Source organism: Neophocaena asiaeorientalis, unplaced genomic scaffold, assembly GCF_003031525.2.
Source record: "Neophocaena asiaeorientalis asiaeorientalis breed wild unplaced genomic scaffold, Neophocaena_asiaeorientalis_V1.1 scaffold521, whole genome shotgun sequence".
In the NCBI taxonomy this organism is placed as follows: domain Eukaryota; kingdom Metazoa; phylum Chordata; class Mammalia; order Artiodactyla; family Phocoenidae; genus Neophocaena; species Neophocaena asiaeorientalis.
Genome location: NW_020174712.1, coordinates 1,889,122 through 1,908,214, shown reverse-complemented (window position 1 = coordinate 1,908,214; position 19,093 = coordinate 1,889,122). Strand labels below are relative to the sequence as shown.

Below are 19,093 nucleotides of genomic sequence, written 5' to 3'. Positions count from 1 at the left end.
AGATAGTGGCCTTTGGATATAAGGAGTGTAAGGCACTATAAATGTGAAAATATAAGTGCTAGTAATCAATTGTAGTTATATACAAAATTACTACGTATATAACTTTTATATTATTATACCTAATATAATATATACAATTTATATACAATTGTGTGCAAGATATACAATAATATACAATGTTATAATTATATTAATTTATGTCTTATATTAACATAATAGTTATTATTAATATAATTAGTGTTATAGTCTATATATTCTATTCTATATTATATACTACATTATTATATAAAAAATTGAGATCAGGAATGAGTTCAAACATTAATAGACAAGAAAGCATAACAAACAAAAATTCTTAGTTTTATACAGAGAAAAGAGTAATAGAGTGAAATAAACCCAAGGTAATAGAAAAGAACAATGATGTCCAGAACTTTATAACAAGGAAGGAAGAGAAACAAGGGGGACATGAGGTGGTCTGGGAGGCACGTGTTTGAGGACTTTGGGGGCTGCCTAAGTAACCCACGTACACGTTCACCTAGACAAGCCCAGGCTGGCACGTCCACTCCAGTTGAGCCACAGACACTAGTCCTAGATCTGATGCTGAGGAAGAGAGAATCTGCTCTTCACTGAACATCAGTAGTTCAGTTTTGCCCTTTGAATTTCCAAACTAACACCTCTGGCCTTACTTCTCTTATCTAACACATTGCACCTCCCTCCCCCTCTTACCATCATACTTGTAATGCAACGCTTCTAAGAAGATCCACCCCAAACCCTACCCAGCCTATCTTGCGTGCAGGTGCCTTGAATTTTTCTTGAAATTCCTGTGCGGTGTGTTAGGCTCTGTGAACACTAGTCACACACACTTATTCCATGTGTTAGATGACTAGCTATTTGCTTCACAGGAAAAATCTGGAGCCATGGAACGCCAAGAGGGGGAATATCACTAAATCCAAGTATTCCAGTAGTAGGGATAAGATTTCACAGTTAAATAAATGATTAAAGTCACCAGGCGAATAACTTTATTATTCAGTGGCTCTTGATTTCACAGCTGTAACAACAGAGATGGCAAATACCAAGGACTCTGCTTGGATTTTCTTTACAGAGGAAAAAAGCCCCAACCACTCCAAACACTTAAAAATAAATTAAAACCACACCATTTCCTTTGGAAAGAAAAGATTTTTGTGAACTGTGACCATTCTTGCAGAGGAGTCAGAATCCTGCCTTCCAGCTTCTTAGTGAGTCACTACATTTCCTTCATGTGTGCAGCTCACTGGAAGGTTCTCAAAGGAACAGACAATTACCTCTCCTCCAGCACAGAGGTTTTCGGTCCTAGCAGAAAACTCACAATGTACTTCCAGTATCCTTGTTTTTCCTAGCTCCATGCTTGAAAAAAATGAAGCGTCTGTATTGAGACAGTTTAAAATACATATAGACAAACTTAACATAACTAAAATAAGGCTTGTCCTTCAAAGTAGTCACCTTGGGTTTTCCACACTTACCCAAATGACACTGTCATGGTTCAAAAGATCTTGGGAAGCCTGCTTTGAGTATTGCCTTTACAAGACAATCAGGCTCCACGTTACAGCTCCATATACTGGTTTTGACTAATAATGTTGTTTCCTAGCTTAACCATCTGCTTGACAGCAGATAACTTTTGGTTTGCAAAAATCAGGTGCATTCCCCCAGGGCAGTGGTGACTCTCGCCGCCGCTGGGGAGAGTCAGAGCAGTGCGGAATAGACTCTGAGGGCAATTAAACATGGAAGCACTCCAAACTTGTGCAAGGGCCTCACTGGAAGACGTGAGTAGCCTCTGAGTATGTTCTGGAGAGGGGATCACATTTATTTGGGGGTAGCAGATGTGATATGAGTGATAACAAAACAAAACGAGAAAACCAACCACATTATAATTCCATTTATAAAACTTAATTATATGCATCCATAAGCCTCACTCAGTCTCAAGGTTGAATAGCTAGCTAAAAATGGGACTTTTCAACATTCCTCGAAAAATTTTGATCAGAAATTTCCATTTTCAGTTGTTTTAATTCAAAAGCTCTAATAACCAAGATTGTGCAATAAAAATTTGTTATGACGTCAAATTAATTGAGGAGAGAAATAAAATGGTCTTATGTAAGGTATTTTCTCTCAAGTACTAAAAAAAAAAAATCCACTTAGACATATAACCAAATGTTATTTAATATCTTAAAAAGTAACACAATCCAAAATGGATATTTCACACAACACTACATAAACATGAACACAATATTACCATATGGAGGGACTTTCAAATATAGACTTACAAAAATCCCTGTGCTTTTTTTTCTTTTAAGTTATTATACTAAGCATGACAAGTAATCAGCATTTACAATATGGTACACTGACACGATAAAAACCATGTTACAAATGTGCTGTTATAAATCAGTAACATTAGGGAAGACATTTCATGACTGTAATTATTTCATATGAAATACTATACAATATCAACAGAACATCCATCTTGGATGACCTTTACAGCAACCAGAGACCAAGTAATTTAAAAATTTTTTTTTCAGTGCAAACACATTTTATTCAAGGCAGTCTTGGCTGCAAAACTCCTTTCTAACATACAGTAAATCCCACTTGCACTTCTTAATTCATTTACCCTAATGCAATAGTCACATTCAGTCACTCAGAGAAAGATACCTGCAGAATTATGATCCCTTTAAACTTAATGTTGAAATTTAATTCTCTTCTAGACAGTTGTATCTACGTCAACTACGCTGAGGACCTTAATTTGTAGCTGTCAGTACTTACATGAAGGTGACCCTAGGGCAGCTCTAGTCCTAACCCATCCTTGTGCACACAATACCACACACTGCTTTGCCCTTCCAATGTGGAAACCACGGCGGTGTATCGGTATGTAAGTGGGGGGATGGGAAGGAGGCAGGGAGGGTGGACCTCGGAAGCAAGGAGCCGTAAGTGCGTACACCAAGATGAACTTCCTGTAACTGCAGAGGATTCGTGTTGGAGGAGACCTCAGATCTCAGATTTGGTAGCTCTTTTTGGTGGGCGCAAGGGAATAGGCATGCCAAAGCCAGCCTCTGGACAGGGAGGGAGGCAGCCGTACACGGACCAAGCAAGCTCTTAGCCTTACACTGGCTTCCAGAGTCATTGCTGCCTCACCTAGGAAACCCCCTTTCCCTAGTTGGCAGGGCGTGTGTGTGTGTGTGTGTGTGTGTGTGTGTGTTTTCACATTTGAAGCCAGCAACGAGCAGACAAAGCCCTGTAACTGATCGTAAATATACGATCATCGTCATCAGGTTTAGTTCCCCTTGTGCCTTGTAGAATTCTGAACCTTGCAAATCAGCAACTGTAAGTCCTAGAACAAGTGTAAGAACACAGGATTCTGTGTGAGAGGGGCACTGGCTGGGGAATCCCTCCCTTGGGATGTTGCTGTAAAAGACGCAGAGATTAACTCCATCAGGGAGACGCCAATGTCTATTTCCAACACACCAGGAAATTTAATAACGAACTTGCTCATGGATGTAACTTATGAAATGTCTCCCAAATAAAAATCTATGGCAAAACACTGGATGTATCCTTAATACTGTAAGACCTTCCGAGAGAGTTGACAGAGTGATGGCTGATTCTTTTATCTTACTTGGCAAAGATCAGACTGATAGTAACCTCTTTCCTGCCCGTATTTTACTAACCCAGAGCAAAGCAATGTCTTCCATGGCTTCTGCATTCATTTTTCCTGTGTTCTAGCTTCCTCAAGCCCTCAACGTGTGCAGAAATTGGCTCAACAGAAGAGTATGGGTGGGAGGGGCCTGGGGAGCTGGGGAGTCGGGGGGAAGGAAGGGATCGCTTCTGCGGGGGTCCACTGTCACCTGACAGCGCGCTGATAGCTGGTTCTGTGACTGGCCTGTGATACACGGAGAAGGTCCCCGACCAGGATCTTTCATCTCATAATTTGAGAAAAAAACGCTTAGAACTAGATCGGCTTCCCTGGGAAATCCAGATTCTTCAAAGTAGGGCTCAATAGAGTGTACTGAATTTCAGTTGTGCTAATGAGAAGCACTGTGGAGAGTACTTGATAACGTTTTTAATGAAAATTTCTGTCTCAGCACCTTCCACTGACAGGAGCAGTCGTGTTCCTGAAAGACAGTATTTTAGCACGGGATTTAGAGAAGCCCAATATGAAACTGTAAACAAGGGTGTATGTCCAGCTCTACCTTGGACCACAATAGCATTTGGGTGGATTTCTGTAAAACTCCCAACACCCTGAACTTTTTGAATGAAAATGGACAGAAGTATCAAGTTGTATTCGTTTTCTTTGACTTTATTAGCACACATCAGAAAAATAGCATTGTATTTCGTGATTTCTCATGATGGTCTATCAAACAGATAGAAAATAGATCGCTGATAGCTGCCACTGTGTTTCCGGGTAATCTTATGTCACTCCTCCTGTTTATTCATTTCAAGTATGGGTATTACAAATGTGACCTGCTTTGTTAATTGTGAATCCGAATGCTTTGGAAGCACTTTGAGATCCCAGAATGAGTTTGCAAAGTCCTCATAGGTTGTTGTTGGTTTTTAATCAAGCTCCAAATACTGCCCGTGTTATAAATTGTTAGACTTTTCAAATCAAGATCACTATTGTACTGTGAGCAATATGCCTTTCATTTAAGTTAAAAACTTTATTTTCAAGTACACTTTGTGGTGATAAGTGGTTCATCCTGGGTAGAATTTTACAAAGCTGTGCCAACCTAAAAAACAAACAATGCTTTCGTTACCGCTGAACAGGTTTTTTTTTTTTTTTTCTCCCCATGGTGACTGCAATATAATTTAAATTTATATTTTAGAAATGCTGGTTGGGTTATGAAAAAGGGAGACTGGGGAACAGCTGGTGTTCAGATTGTTGTGACTCCAGATTAACTCTCAATGGATGCTTCCTGAACTTGAATTTCACAACATTGGAGAAGCCTTCATTTGTTACTTTTATCCAGCTAAGTCCTTTTTCTGCTCTTCTTATTTGTTTCCTTTTTTTGATGGACCCCTCCCCCTTTTCATATGCTTATGAAGGTCCCCTGAGATGTGCAAAATATATAAAATGAAATACGAATTATGGAACAGAAGTTGTGGATACAACGCACAGCTCTTTTAATTCAAATGAAGTCTGAGCTCGATGTGGTAGCATGCAAGTAGTGAGGCCCAAAGTGCTTCAAAGTTGGCAGTCCAAATCTCTGGTGTGTCTTGTGACCGAAAACCTAGAATTCAGATCAGATTTTATAGGAGTCAATAGCTTGCTAAGTTATGTTTATCAAGTGGCTCTTCGCCAGAGAGAACTCATAGCAGGAATGAGGTCCGGGGCTGGTGGCAGGAGCCGGGGCAGGGGAGACAAGAAATTTAAACTTCCTTTTTTCATTCACAACAAATTCAAGTGTGCTTTTGTGGGGAAGAAGAGAGACAGGTTTACAGACGAGAGTGAAATAATGCCGTCAGAGAAAAACCATGGCAATGAAACAGTCACAAGTCCACATAATCACTGACACACACACAGAACGCCATGGCCTAATGGTTAAGAAAGTTTTCAACTTTGCTTTTCCAAACAATACACTTGAACGCACTGCTGCCGCTTCATCAAATTTATGGAGGTAGTTATATGTAAAAATAAAAATTACCATAAAGTAATATGCTGTATCATAATAATACATACGTGTGCAAAATGCCGACAGATGGGTTGACCCTTTAAAGTTGAACACTACACAGAGATTCAACCAGATTCAGTTTTGTAAACCTTTCAGTTGATAAACTCTAAGTGAAGTCTAGATAAGCAGCCATGGGCCACAAAGCTATCGTTTCCTGGAGGAAAAGGATGCTGGCAAAGCTTGGAGTGGGTCACTGAGAACATCACTGCAGACCATCTAGGGTCATATTTGTAATGTGCTTCCCGCCACCACTTCTCCCCCGTTCAAGAATCCTGATTCGATTCAGACGGGCATATTTCTACGTGGAACGTCTGCTCACATCATATCCTCTTTGAAGTCCATCATTTCTATGCTAATGGCTGCTGGTCTAAGGGAGTTTTTTTTTTTTTTTTTTTTAATCATGTACCTCATAGCATCAGGCAAAGCGTGGTACACATTTTATTCCAATGTCTTCTGTAAACCTATTTCTTGTGAAATGTTGATAAATTCATATTTTAAAGCTTCTCTTAAAGGTAATGCTTTCCTTTCCTGTTCACACAGTATTTGATTAGTATAATGGCTACCTTAGGAGGATCAACTAGAGGCTGATGTATTGTTTCAATGGTTCTATTATTTATGAACTGATGGTGTGACAGACGCTGGAGGGCAGGGTTTTGGGGAAAAAAAAGAATTTAGAAGAATTTAGTAGTTGTGTGGCATACAACTCCCCAAGGAAACAGACTCTGTATATAGTCTATTCGATACGTTATCATTCCTCCCAGACAAATTTGAGCAGTGAGAGAAGAGTGCATTTCTGAGAAATCAAGGCATGCCTTGGAGGAAATAAGGCATGGGACTGAAAGCCAACTGACTTAAGCATCTTAAAGGTGCGGGAGTTTGCCAAGAAACGTGCTCACGTTTCACTATAAGCACAAAAAAAGGAATCTGTACTAAACTTGATGAGTCCAGTTTGACCCAATGCAACTTCCAGATATCTGAAAAAGCATGAGGAAGGACCCAAATGTTTCAAGAAACAGTTCAACTGTGTATATGACTCCACTCTTTAAACAGATGCCTAGTGATTCAACCTAATACCGAAGCAGAAGTGTTTCACAGATCCTATGCCAATTGCTGAAATCTGAGGTGAAAAGTTTTGGATATATATTTTACGGTATATGGCTCCAAACATCACATGCCACTTAACTAAATAAAACTTTTTGTCAGACCATTTACTTGTGTCACATGTAACCCTTTTGTGAATAATTTTCCGTTATCTATAGATTTATTCCATGGTTCTCATAAAATAAGACATGGGAACTTGGAGGTGCCTCTTTCTTAGAAGGCTGAATCTTGATTATTTGTAATCCCTTTGCTGCTGAGAACCTTCTTTGTATTCAACATGACATATTGTAAACCAAAGCAAAATGTTAACAAACCATTCTGAATTAAGTTGGGCTAAAAACTATACATCTACCTAAAAATGCCTCCTGAAACTGGTTACGTAGTATCTGTAAACATTACTCTGGCATAGTTCATGTATGCATAATTGTTATTCCAATAAATTTTAGGGGCGTACAAGTTAGGATGACACCACACTTGCAGAATGATCACATTCTGTTGTTAATTACATGGGCACATGTATATTTCTAATCAAAAAGTATTTTAAAGTTTTCTCTATAGATATCTTCCTAGGAATAAAAGGCCTGAAGTTCAACTCCCCCTAAATTTGCTCTTTCCTATAACCACTAAAAATTATCTCCCACAGCCTAATTTAGGCATTCTATTTAAAACTACATAAAATAGATTTATGTCCTTCCATTAGAAAGAATAACGTCCCCAGGCCGTAGTCTTCGTTTGTATCACAAAGAACATTTTGATTTTAAACAAATTATCATATCTAGTATAGTAAGATAGTATCACCGTCAAGTATCACAAGGAGGAAATGATCTTCCTTCAGTATCTGATGAACACCTCTACAGGTCCCCATTACCTCTCCCATCACTTAGTGCTGTGCCCCAGCCAGGCTGGGAGACCCTTCCTTTGTCCATTTCAGATTCAAAGGCCTATATTCCTGTTTGTGATTATGGAAGGTTAAAAAAATCAGACAAGCATCCGTGACACATTTAAAATCCTGAAAACAAACACTCCCAGTATTTGGATCACGACCCCTTCTGACACACTTCCGTGGGCTCCCGCAAAATCTTGTCACGAAAACTCACAGTGCAAAATGACTGGGGCCTAAACGATTCACACACACTGGGCTGGGGTCCCCTTTAGTCAGTTTGGCATTGATTTCCCTAAAGGTAGACCCTTGCAGTTGACATTTTGTGGAGGCTTAGTTTTTGTTTTGTTTTGTCTTTTGTTTTTGGAAGTGTCAAGGATCAGTGTTCTGTGGCACCACTCGGTCACAGACTGGGAGCAACACACATCTGTGGCATTTTAGAATGGACTTGGCAACTGCATGACATTGAAAACGCATATTACACTGACAGTGTCTAGACTTTCCTATGTGTGCTCAGTTACAATTAGTGAAGCAAAAGTATACATATCACCCCTACTGCTATTCTTGTTGCTACAGAGCCATAAATGTGAAAAGCAATACTCTGAAATAAAGATTTTGTTGTTGTTGTTTTTTGCCCTAGCCTACTTAGCAGCACAGTTTAAGTCAACACAAAAACTGCCGTTGAGATGCTTGTCTTCCCGAAGATGTAAACAACAGTCCCAGTGCCGTAAACTTGGCTGTATCGAATGAGACAGGAGATGTGAGGCAGAATGACTATCACACGCTAGTAACAGAAGCTTGCAAGCAGCTGGAAGGTTTCTGTAATTTCTCAGCTTCATTTGTGGGGCTGTCCGTACTTGTTCGGAAATTGAAGGCCGGGCCAGCTCCACCGTGGGCCGGGCTCCAGGTAGGGTTCTGACGACGGTTACTTTCAACAATGCTTGATGTGTTGGAAGCCAGGCTCTCCCGAGTGCTAAAAGAGTAAAAAGGTTTTGTTTGGTTTTGTTTGGTTTGGTTTGGAACATAAATAATTATATATTGAGCCCTAGAGGAAGAGCAAATGATGCAGTTAATGGATTTCCTCTGTCGGTTCATCATGTCATGTATTTACCATCTCCTACTGATTATTCACATATGCTCCTCCAACTTGGACTTCGGCAGCTTTCACAAGACATGTTATAATCAGCATGCTGAATAAAGGGTTTTTATACAGCTAAATAAATGTCTTCCCTTGCCTTTCACACTCAAGGAAACGCCTTCAAGATCTGATGTGCTAGATGGCTATCGCGTTCGTTTTTAAAAAAGAATAGTCTTCATAAATATACACAGGTAGTGATTTCATTTCAGGCTCGAAACTCATTGACAGAACTGCTCCCGAACAAACTCCATAATTTTACCCTGATGATTTTGTTTTCATTCTCGAGTAGCAGATTTTTGACTTTGGCGGTGAACTTCAAGTAAGGCCACTAGCCAGTACGCCACACTGATGGGAATAAAATTCTTTTTAAACACTTCATACCTCTGTTTCAAACATATAATGTTATAGTAAAAAATACATTCTATTTTCAGATAAGGAATCTTAGATTTTCCCTGTTTACATTGACTTGGTAGAAATATTTTATTTTTTAAAGGATTCTTATAGAACAGAGGTGGTTTAAAGGCTTTAGTATTTCGATTTCTCTTTTAGTTTTTCTAATTTAGAAATACTTGAAGCTATTTTATTGTTCCAAGAGGTTTATAAAATTTTACATGTCAGATGTGTAGGGCAACAGCAGAAATAAGATTACTTGGCCTGATTGATCAGAACTGAATGGGTTTCACGTTCAAGGTCCTCAAAATGGTAGTAAGAAACATCAACTTATAAAGAGGTGGAAGAAACCATAATGATGCTCAAAACATCCACTCTACTGGATAGATTCAAGATGTATAAAATATTCTACATGTGGGTCCCCATCACTGACTGAAGGTCAAACTACATAGGGGACATCCTCACAGCTCACTTTCATTCCCATCCTAAACTGATAGCAATTCTGTCTGAACATTATACCGTGGCAGCCATTCCTGACAGGCTATTTCATCCTAACCCCCTTGTGGCCTTAAGTTTGCTTCTCATCAAAAAGCCAAGAGTTAATTGTTTAAAAGGAATGTTGTTCACTGGCTACCAAAAAGACAAGTGGACCCTTCCTGACTGCAGAGGGCACGTCTGGAAGGTTAATACATTCATAGAAGTAAGTTAAGTTCTCTCATGAGGCTTACCGTAAATCTGGGCGTGCCCAAAGAACACATCATCACTAAAGCAATGGAAAGTGCCAGACTTACCTACTTACCTGCTTTACACCTCCTCTAAGAAAATTCATCAGAGGTTTTCCAGGACTACAACTGAGGGTCAGGTGGAGGAGGGAAGAAGGGCAATAAACATGTAGAACCTCAAAGAGGTCACGGCGCGTTCCTTCAGTTTCATTCTTAATCACAACGATAACTTTTTATGGCATTTGACTTCCTCATCTTTAAAACAGGGCGAGCTATGTGTCACACCTACTCACTGAGTGACTCAGAAGAAGAAGTAAGCAATAATGAGGAATCCGTACACCAAAAAGCTAGAGAAACACAAGCTATTTCTGTAGCACATCTGGCATCTGATCAATTAAGCAGCCACTGCGGGTAGGCTTGGGAATCTATACACTACTAATGCCGTCTTATTTCTATGGGAAAATGCATTTTGAGGTCTCAGGGATCCACTTTTAAACCAGCTTTTGAGGCGGGAGTTTAATTTATCAAGACCCTACTGTCTTCCAGGCACCATCAACACACATCATCGCAACAGATGGTCTAAGGTAGGAGCTCTCTGTACTCAGACCACCCTTGACCACGGCCAACATGTTAATAGTGATAAATACATAGAGCGTTCCAGTGTCTCCAAAGGGTATATCTCATTATTGCTGTGACACTGAGTACAATGTGCGACAGTCATATGGAAGGCTGTGGATATGATGGTGAAACAGTTCATGGAGATGGAAGGTTAGCAGTAACAATAGACCCCCAATTTAGAATTCCTTACTTTTTTAAAGAGAACTAACGGAGTACGACATTAAAAATAACATCTCAGGAATTTATAGGCAGAAGAACGGAACCATAGGCCCTGCTGCGCCTCTTGCCGCACACGTTTCCCTTGGACCCACACTCGGACGGCACGGTACGCTGTGCAGACACATCCCTGGCAGCCTGAATCCCTCTGATTTTCATATTGTGGTTATCAACCGGTTTTTGGCCTCAGATTTGGAATAGCAGGCTTTGCATGTCGGGATTTTTCATTTGCAATATTAGATCTCACAGCATAGTTTAAGTTTCTGCCTAGTTTCCTTCTCTCAGTGCCCTTTGGTTCCCGACAAGAGGGACTGAAGACTTTTGGAAATGTGGCTGAACGTGACCTCTGAGCCAACACTGAAGACTGAGAGTATGAAGATCATCTTTTCTGATTTTGATTTTTCTCTTTTTTTTGGCAGCAGGGACGAGGTTAGATCGTAGCTGCTCTGTCAATTACTGAAAAATCTGAGTAAACGGCCCACTTAAGATTCCTGTATCTCGCAGTGGTGGAGAGGTGTCAGCGTGATAATACTATACAGCTAAAATGCTCACGCTGGAGAATAAAACTCCCTGTAACTCAAATATTCTCCTTCGCAGACCATCTTCATACATCAGAAAGGTAAATTAGGGCATTTACTGAAGTATAGGGAGATACTTCAAATGAGATAAAATAAAATTTTAAAGTAGTTTAAAAATAGATATAGAAAATAAGTTTGTCACCCAGCTTCTAACCAAAGGATATTAATTACGAAAGGGGTAAAATTAGGAATTGTTCTGTAGATTCTCTAACTGCATGAAATTTACGGGTGATCTACCTTTTTCTGTAGAGAAAATTCCACCTAATAACACTGGGCAGATACATAGCTCCTGGGTGAAGACTGTCTCCTTAGGAAGACCTTTTTCTTCTACCAGGACAACGCATTTGACCTTGACTACATTATTAAAGCAACGCAAATAAACTTAGTTCAAGAAATAATCCCATTCATAAATTCCATATTCTGTACTCCAAATCTAGAGATAATAAAATATATCCTGTGGAGAGATTGGTTCAATGATTACATGAACGTTTCTTTTTACTTGTTCCCAAACAAAAACTTTCAATATTATGCAGTGGTAAAGTTCTGAGTCAGAACTCACTAAACTACTCTCAAGGTCTCCTTAGCAGCTATCTCTGGAGTACTGCGGTTTTCCCTCCGTGGAGGTCCAGGGGCCAAGAGGGCCAAAGGAATTGCTGGAAACTGGTGCAGAGAAGCATCAGGCAGGGAGGCTATATAATAAGAAACAGTAGAGCATAACGTCCAGGCAAATGATGCACACCTTCCATAAGCGATGGTACTGAACTTCTACCATCAATAGCAGACTTTCACTTATGCTTATCTGGTATCCCTACTAGGAAATCAAGAGGAAAAACAAGAGTTGAAGAGGGAAGTAGAGAGAAAAGAATATATAAAATAACTGGTTAAGATTCGATTTGGGATTAAAAAATATTTAGCAAAAATTACGTTTTAGAAAAGTCACTTAATAGGCCAGTAGTTTTCAGACTAAGTGCCATGGCCCCCCGTAGTCTCTTAGGGTCCTTGAGGGATGGGCAGAGGAGATCTGGGACTCCTGGTCTCCACTTTAACCAGAGTGCCATCTCTGTGGTTTGTTTAGACATTAGACTTCCACACATGTGTTAACTTGGAAAAGAAGGTTACACGACAATAAAAAAAAAAATTAATAATAATAATAAAAAGAACTAGCCCTTTAAGAAATAACAAAGGCCCAATAAGGGACAAACCGAATAACGATTCCCAATTCTGATTTTGGGATGCTCTGTCCCCAAATTATCCATAGATAGAGTGAAATGATTATAACATAACTAATTTTAACTCTTAATAATTAAAATATATGAACTACATAATCATATCTTGGACTTGTTAAAATAATAAATATTGTAAAAAGTTGGGAATCACAACTAATGGGAGATGTCAATCTCTCAATGTTATTTCTGCATCTCAGAGTCACCAATCTGGAGTAGAATTTAGAAGCAGAATCAGGTCCCAAGTTGCTCTTGGAAGAGAAGGAAGAATTAAGGAGAAAAAAGGAAAGTTGCATAGACTCCCTTTTGCTTTCGAACCCCCTGAACCACTTCACTGCATTGAACGTGGCCATCGGGCACTGCACACTCTTAGCTGTCAACCTCTGCTGAATTACCAGCACCTACTGAAAAGAAGACACCACGATCAGCATGCCAAAATGGTGTTAGTCCTGCAGGAGGAGAAAGAAAAGTGCTGGCACATGCTTTGAACTGATGGCGCACAGGCCCCTAATCTTTATGTAACAGGAACAGGTTCCATGTGTCTGCAGACTTTTGAGCGTGAGAGGAAGATGTATGAGAGCAAGGGGCGAGGGCAGCATAAAAAGTCAGGATTAAAATAGTAACAGGCTTCTAGATCCACTGGAAAGGTTTTGAAATTGGCTATTATATTCTCATTAGAAGGACTCCCCATCCTTGAGTCAATCAAGTTATTCCCAACCCCTACCTCCCACCTCCACACTGACTACTCATTCTACTCAAAAAGTTACTATTTTTGAAGGATCTTTAAAAAACCCTTCCTTTATCAGCATGGTGGCAATATAAACATCGAAGGAGAAATACTGGGAAATGTTGGTCTTAGATTGGATGGGAAGGGGCCAACCCACCAGTCCAGATTGGTGATCTCTACAGCTGCAGAAACATTTGTTTCAATTCCTGAAAAAGAAGTCAGAAACAGGCTGTTAACAATACAACTCACACAACTCTTAACCCTCATTCACAGAACTGAGACTGTGAAATCAGAAACCTTCCGAGTTATTTTATAAAGCCCCAGGCCCCGGCAGGTGTATGTGTGTGCAGAGAGATGCCTCTTCCTACCGTGGGGAGTTGAATCCACTGTCCACCGTGATACTGCTGCTGTCCATGCTGTCCAGACGCGCCGAATGGGTGGCCCTCTGGTTGCTGCTGCTGTCGGTTTCCTTTGGGGCAAGGAGGGTGAGGTTCTTCTCAAATTTCCTCTGTAAGTCTCTTTCCTTCTCCCTTTCCAGGAGCCACTGCATGGTTCCCACATCGTCTCTGTTTTTCTCCTCCTCTGTGTTCTTGTTTGCCCCTTCCTCGGACTCATCATCATCAGAGACGTTGTAATAGTCAAAAGAGGCCTCCTGGTTCCCCACTGACTCCTGCTGACGCTGGGAAGCTGGCATGGCTTGTGCAGCCGAGGTCCCTAGGGACGGCTCCAGCTTCTCACATCGGCCTGGCAGTGTGTCCGCGGGTGTCTTCGGGTGAGATCTGAGGACGGACAGGCTTGATTTGTGATAGCTGTTTACAGACAAGGTGCTGTGAAGAGGCTTGAACAGTGTGTCTTTGCTGAATATCTCTTTCCTCTTGTCCAGGCCGCTGGGTTCAGCACCGTGATGCTGGATGAGGCGTCCATTGGCAATCCCCTCGGCCACAGCGCCCGAAGCCGCTGGGCCCCCGCCCGGCCCCTTTGGCGACTCCTCCTTGTGCCCTACAGGCTCCCTGGAGGGATGCGGGGCCTGCCTGTCCGACAGAGGCAGCTTTTTCACCCCTTCCGCCAGGGTCAGAGTGTCATGGTCCTCTTTGTTCTTTCCCAGAGGTGACGGCGCCGTGAGCACCGTCTCGCTGGAGGTGTTACACTGGAAATAGTCATCCGCAGCTGTTTTTGTTGGACAGGAGTTGAGTTCACCAAAGGATGGCAAACTCTCGGGCAGTTTGCCTGGCTCCAAGAGGCTGCAAGCACTGGGAGGTTCCTTGCTGCCACTGACTATTTCTGGAATACACACCTCTTTGTAGCTTGTGGACGAAATGTGAGCCCTTTGATGACTGACAGTCTGTGCAGGCCTTAAAGTACTGTCGTCAATGTAGGATTGGCTGGGGGTCTGGTCGTCTTGGCTACAGCCTTCAGCCAGGTCTTCAGGCATCCCCAGAGAAGAAGCACCCAGAGGACCTTTGGAGTTATCCATGGATCTGGACCTCTCCTTGGCCTTGTTGGATCTCTCATTCCTGGACCTTCGGTCCTGGGTATGGCTGTGGCTTCGGTGCACTTTTGAGTGGGAGCTTCCCCGGGAAGGCTCAGGAAAAGGCATCTCAGTTCTCCTTTTGGCCAGTTCCCCAGACACGTCCCATTCTGGAGTCATGGGGAAATGAGACTCAATCACGTTCGCATTGCTATGCATGACGAAGTTATCACCTTTGTGTTCGATGATGAAGCAGCCTTCCCGGGGAGCCCTGGTAAGAGGATCGCAAAAGTCATACTCTCTTTCACCCGGGATGTCCAGATGGGAGCCATCTGACGGGTCTCCTTTGGACACTCGCGTCTTGCTGTGCGACCGAGACTTTCCGTGGGACTTGCGATGCGTCCGACTCTTTTTACTTCTTCCGCTGTGATGGGCGGAGGACCCGGCTTTACTCCTATGCGCTTTCTCTTCTTCAAGTTTCTTCATTAGTGCAGTGTGCCGCATGACATTTTCCACGGTCAAGTCCGGGTTAATGCGCTTAATGATCTCCATTTCCACCTCCCGAGGGATAGTAGTTGGCGTGTCCTCATCTCGCAGGGGCCACTCTTCGGGAGGAAACTGGGCGGAAAAATTGGCTAGCTGTTTGGTCTTGTCTTTTTTAAAACTGAGCCGGAATAACTTGAGTCCGAATTTTTTGGACTGCTTTTCACTGTCTTTAGGTTTGGAGAGAGTTTCCGTCTTATACGAAAAGTTGACAGTATTTTTGCTCTTTTCAGTGGGTGGCACCTGGCAGAGGGAAGGAGGGCAGTACGGGTCTTTGCAGTCCTTGGCGGTCTTCCTCTGCAGGGTGGCCGTGTGCACGCCGTGCACATCTTCCCTACAGCAGTGGCAAGAGTCGCAGTGGTTCCTGGGCAACGTTCTTTCCCTGACGCAGCCTGAGGCAGAGGGCGTGATGGTCCCGGGCTGGGGAGAGGTACACTGAGACCTGTCAGGTATCCTCTCATCCAAATGGTACCATTTACTGTTAGTTCTTATGAGGGAAGGAGTTATGAAATAAGTCTGTGGGGTTACGATGAAGTAGCCATCTGGAGTCGGGTAGATCTTCCGCTCCCGGACCAGCGTGTTCAGCGTATGCCGGAGAATTTCTTGGCTTGGGGTGGGAACACCTGAAACCCAAAGGACACACTCGTGAGAATGAAGAGGGGACGTGGTGTTGATTCCGGAGTTTTCCAAGTATGCTCTGGACTGAATGGTCCCCCTGCCGACCCGATCCCCACGTTCAAGCCCCGAACCCCAATGTGACAGTAATAGGACGTGGGGTGTTTGGGAGGTGATGAGGTCATGAGCGTGCAGCCTCTGTGATGTGGCGTTATGAGAAGAGCAGAGACTAAGCCCTCTCTCTCTCTCTCTCTCTGTGTGACTTGAGGGTACGGCTGTCTGCAAAACAGGAGGAGGGCTCTCACCGGACACCAAGCCTACAGGCGCCTTGGTCTTGGACTTCCCCGCCCCCAGAGTTGTGAGAAATAAATGTCTGTTCTTTCAGCCCCCCAGTCCATGGTACTTTGTTACAGTAGCCCGAACGGACTAACACAGAATCTAACTAATTTTGCAAGCCTCTAAGTAGTATCAGACAGAAACTAAGCAGGATTCACAGGTGTTCATTGAGTTTAGTGTGAATCCTAGTTTTCTCTGATAACTCTTATGGAATATTACTACCAACAGAACAGGAAAATATAAAGGCTGGGAAGTGAGACAGGGATGATAGATGGCGTTAGGTGGCTGCTGTTGTTAAAAACCTTTACTGAACTGAATCGTTAAAGACAGAAATTTTTTTTTGGCCTCCCGGCATGTGGGATCTTAGTTCCCCAACCAGACATTGAACCTGTGCCCCCTGCAGTGGAAGCACTGAGTCCTACCTAACCACTGGACCGCCAGGGAAGTCCCAAAGACAGAATATTTTTAAATGAAGAAAAAACGTTTTCGGTATATATAAATTTACAAAAAAGACTTTTTCAATAAAAGCAACTGGGGAAACAGGGTTGAAATAGCCATCTTGGTATTGAAAAACAAATCTAAAATACATAGAGGCTACCACGTACACTTGGAGTTACTCCACGCACTCATTTTAAGATTGTTTACTTAATAAACTTAATTTTATAAATTATATCAAAGGGCAACTAGACTTGACCATTGTTTAGGATGTACTCTCCAATTTTGAAATCATCACCTTCAAATTTGAAAGTGATTGGTGGAATTCAGGTGAGAAGTTCATCCTTGTTGGCAGGAGCCAGCAGGATGAAGGTGGTTTCTCAGATTCATAACCAGAGAGCTCTAATAAATACACCAGTGAAAGCTTAGAGGCTCTACATCTATCTGGTCACTGAGTCCCAAACTGCTGTCTTTGCTAGAATAGAAATTCCAGAAAAAAATCACAGATATTCCTTTGTACAGCGACTGATATCTTTTCCAAAGGGTTTTGTGTGCACGTTTAAGCATTGTCTACTTTGAGATAATTAAGAACATACATTCTTAAGAGAGTATAAATTCTCTAGGCTGTAGCGCATTTATTTTATTTCTTTCGTATTCTCCCTGCCTCAGTGCTAGGCAAATCACGGGTGATAATATTTCTAAGACTGACCTGAATGATGTCATTTGGAAATAGGTCAGGTTGAATCATCCTGGCAATATTCAACCGTGTCTGACCCACAAAAATGGCAATTTCAGTGGAGACTGAAAGCACGCCACCCCCCATTCATATGTTTAAGTCCTAAACCCCAGTACCCCAGAATGTGACCTTATTTAGACATGTGGTCTTTATAGAGATAATCAAGTTAAAATGAGGTCATTAGAGTGAGCCCTAAGCCACTATGACAAGGGGAAATTTGGACACAGAGACATCACAGAGAAAAGAAGATGTGAAGAGACCCTGGTAGAAGGCAGCTAACTACTAGCCAAGGGGAGAGGCTGAGACAGATTCTCCCCTCACGGCCCTTAGAAGAAACCAACCAACTCTGATGATATGACTGTTTTAGAGAACTACTACAGCTGGTGTCACCTTAGGCAACTTGCTTAACCTCTCTGAGCCTCTACTGACTGTCATCAAAATGTGGACAATAATAGTACCTACCTTCAGAGGGTTGTTGTGAGTTTAAATGAGTTTAGTGTATGAAGAACACTGCCTGACACAGTGAGCGCTCATAAATGTTAGCTATCAGTAGTCTCAACTTTGGGTCAGGATCCATGGAAACCCCCGTTACCTTCCAAGAACATTGTGTAACAGCCTAGAACAGCTGGGTAAGCTGAGAAGTTTAGGCTCCCCCAATCCTTCCAAAACTATGAAAGTGAAATACAAAACCACTGGAAACGGCCTGCAGTTCTCAAGGGGAGAGTCCATGTATGAGTAAGTTACATACCCATTTTTGTCACCCTCGTCAGAGGGCACCCATTGTGATCAAGGCAGAAAAGATAACACTGCTTCTGAATGACGTATTGTTTAATATAATTATTTAATTTTTGAGCTACACGGTTTCCTTTTTGTCTGAGGTTCTACTCTGGAGCAATGTATGTTGGTTTTTATGCAAATGTATGTTGGTTTTTAAGGCTGGTATAATAACAAATTTTTTTTTTTTTTTTTTTGAGGTACGCGGGCCTCTCACTGTTGTGGCCTCTCCCATTGCGGAGCACAGGCTCCAGACGCACAGGCTCAGCGGCCATGGCTCATGGGCCCAGCCGCGCCGCGGCATGTGGGATCTTCCTGGACCGGGGCACGAACCCGTGTCCCCTGCATCGGCAGGCGGACTCTCAACCACTGCGCCACCAGGGAAGCCCAATAACAAATTTTTTAAAAAAAATTTAAGGTAGTTTCCGTACAAAACAAAAATGAGTGCCAATTGAATTAGTGATACAACCCAAGCTATATATTTGCAATTCGTGAGAGCCAACATCATACAGAAAATGCTTTGCCCATGAGAGGAGCAACTTAAAAGCAGCTTCTACGCCCCTGCTAGTAACACTACTAATATTCTGCTTCTGCTGAACAACCTCAGGGGGCGCAAGTCACACAGAAATTTTTCAAACAATGGTAAGGCTCATTTAGAAGAATTCATGATTGACTGGTTTACGACGCTGCTATAAAAAAGGAAAGCTGGGCTTCCCTGGTGGCGCAGTGGTTGAGAGTCTGCCTGCCGATGCAGGGGACGTGGGTTCGTGTCCCGGTCCGGGAGGATCCCACATGCCGTGGAGCGGCTGGGCCCGTGAGCTGTGGCCGCTGAGCCTGCGTGTCCGGAGCCTGTGCTCCGCGGCGGGAGAGGCCACAGCAGTGAGAGGCCTGTGTACCGCAAAAAAAAAA

The 19,093-nt window shown here is 42.3% G+C and overlaps 1 protein-coding gene across 1 annotated transcript in view; it reads right to left on the bottom strand.

The window, feature by feature from the left end:
- Window positions 1-1,060: 1,060 nt before the first annotated feature.
- Window positions 1,061-19,093, bottom strand: part of STOX2 (storkhead box 2) — a 22,541-nt gene continuing 4,508 nt past the window's right edge. The window contains exons 2-3 of the mRNA XM_024759942.1: window positions 13,646-15,911; window positions 1,061-8,638 (exon numbers count right to left, since the gene is read on the bottom strand). Coding sequence (XP_024615710.1) covers window positions 8,443-8,638; window positions 13,646-15,911 — 2,462 coding nt within the window. The 3' untranslated portion in view covers window positions 1,061-8,442. The remainder of the gene's footprint in view (window positions 8,639-13,645; window positions 15,912-19,093) is intronic.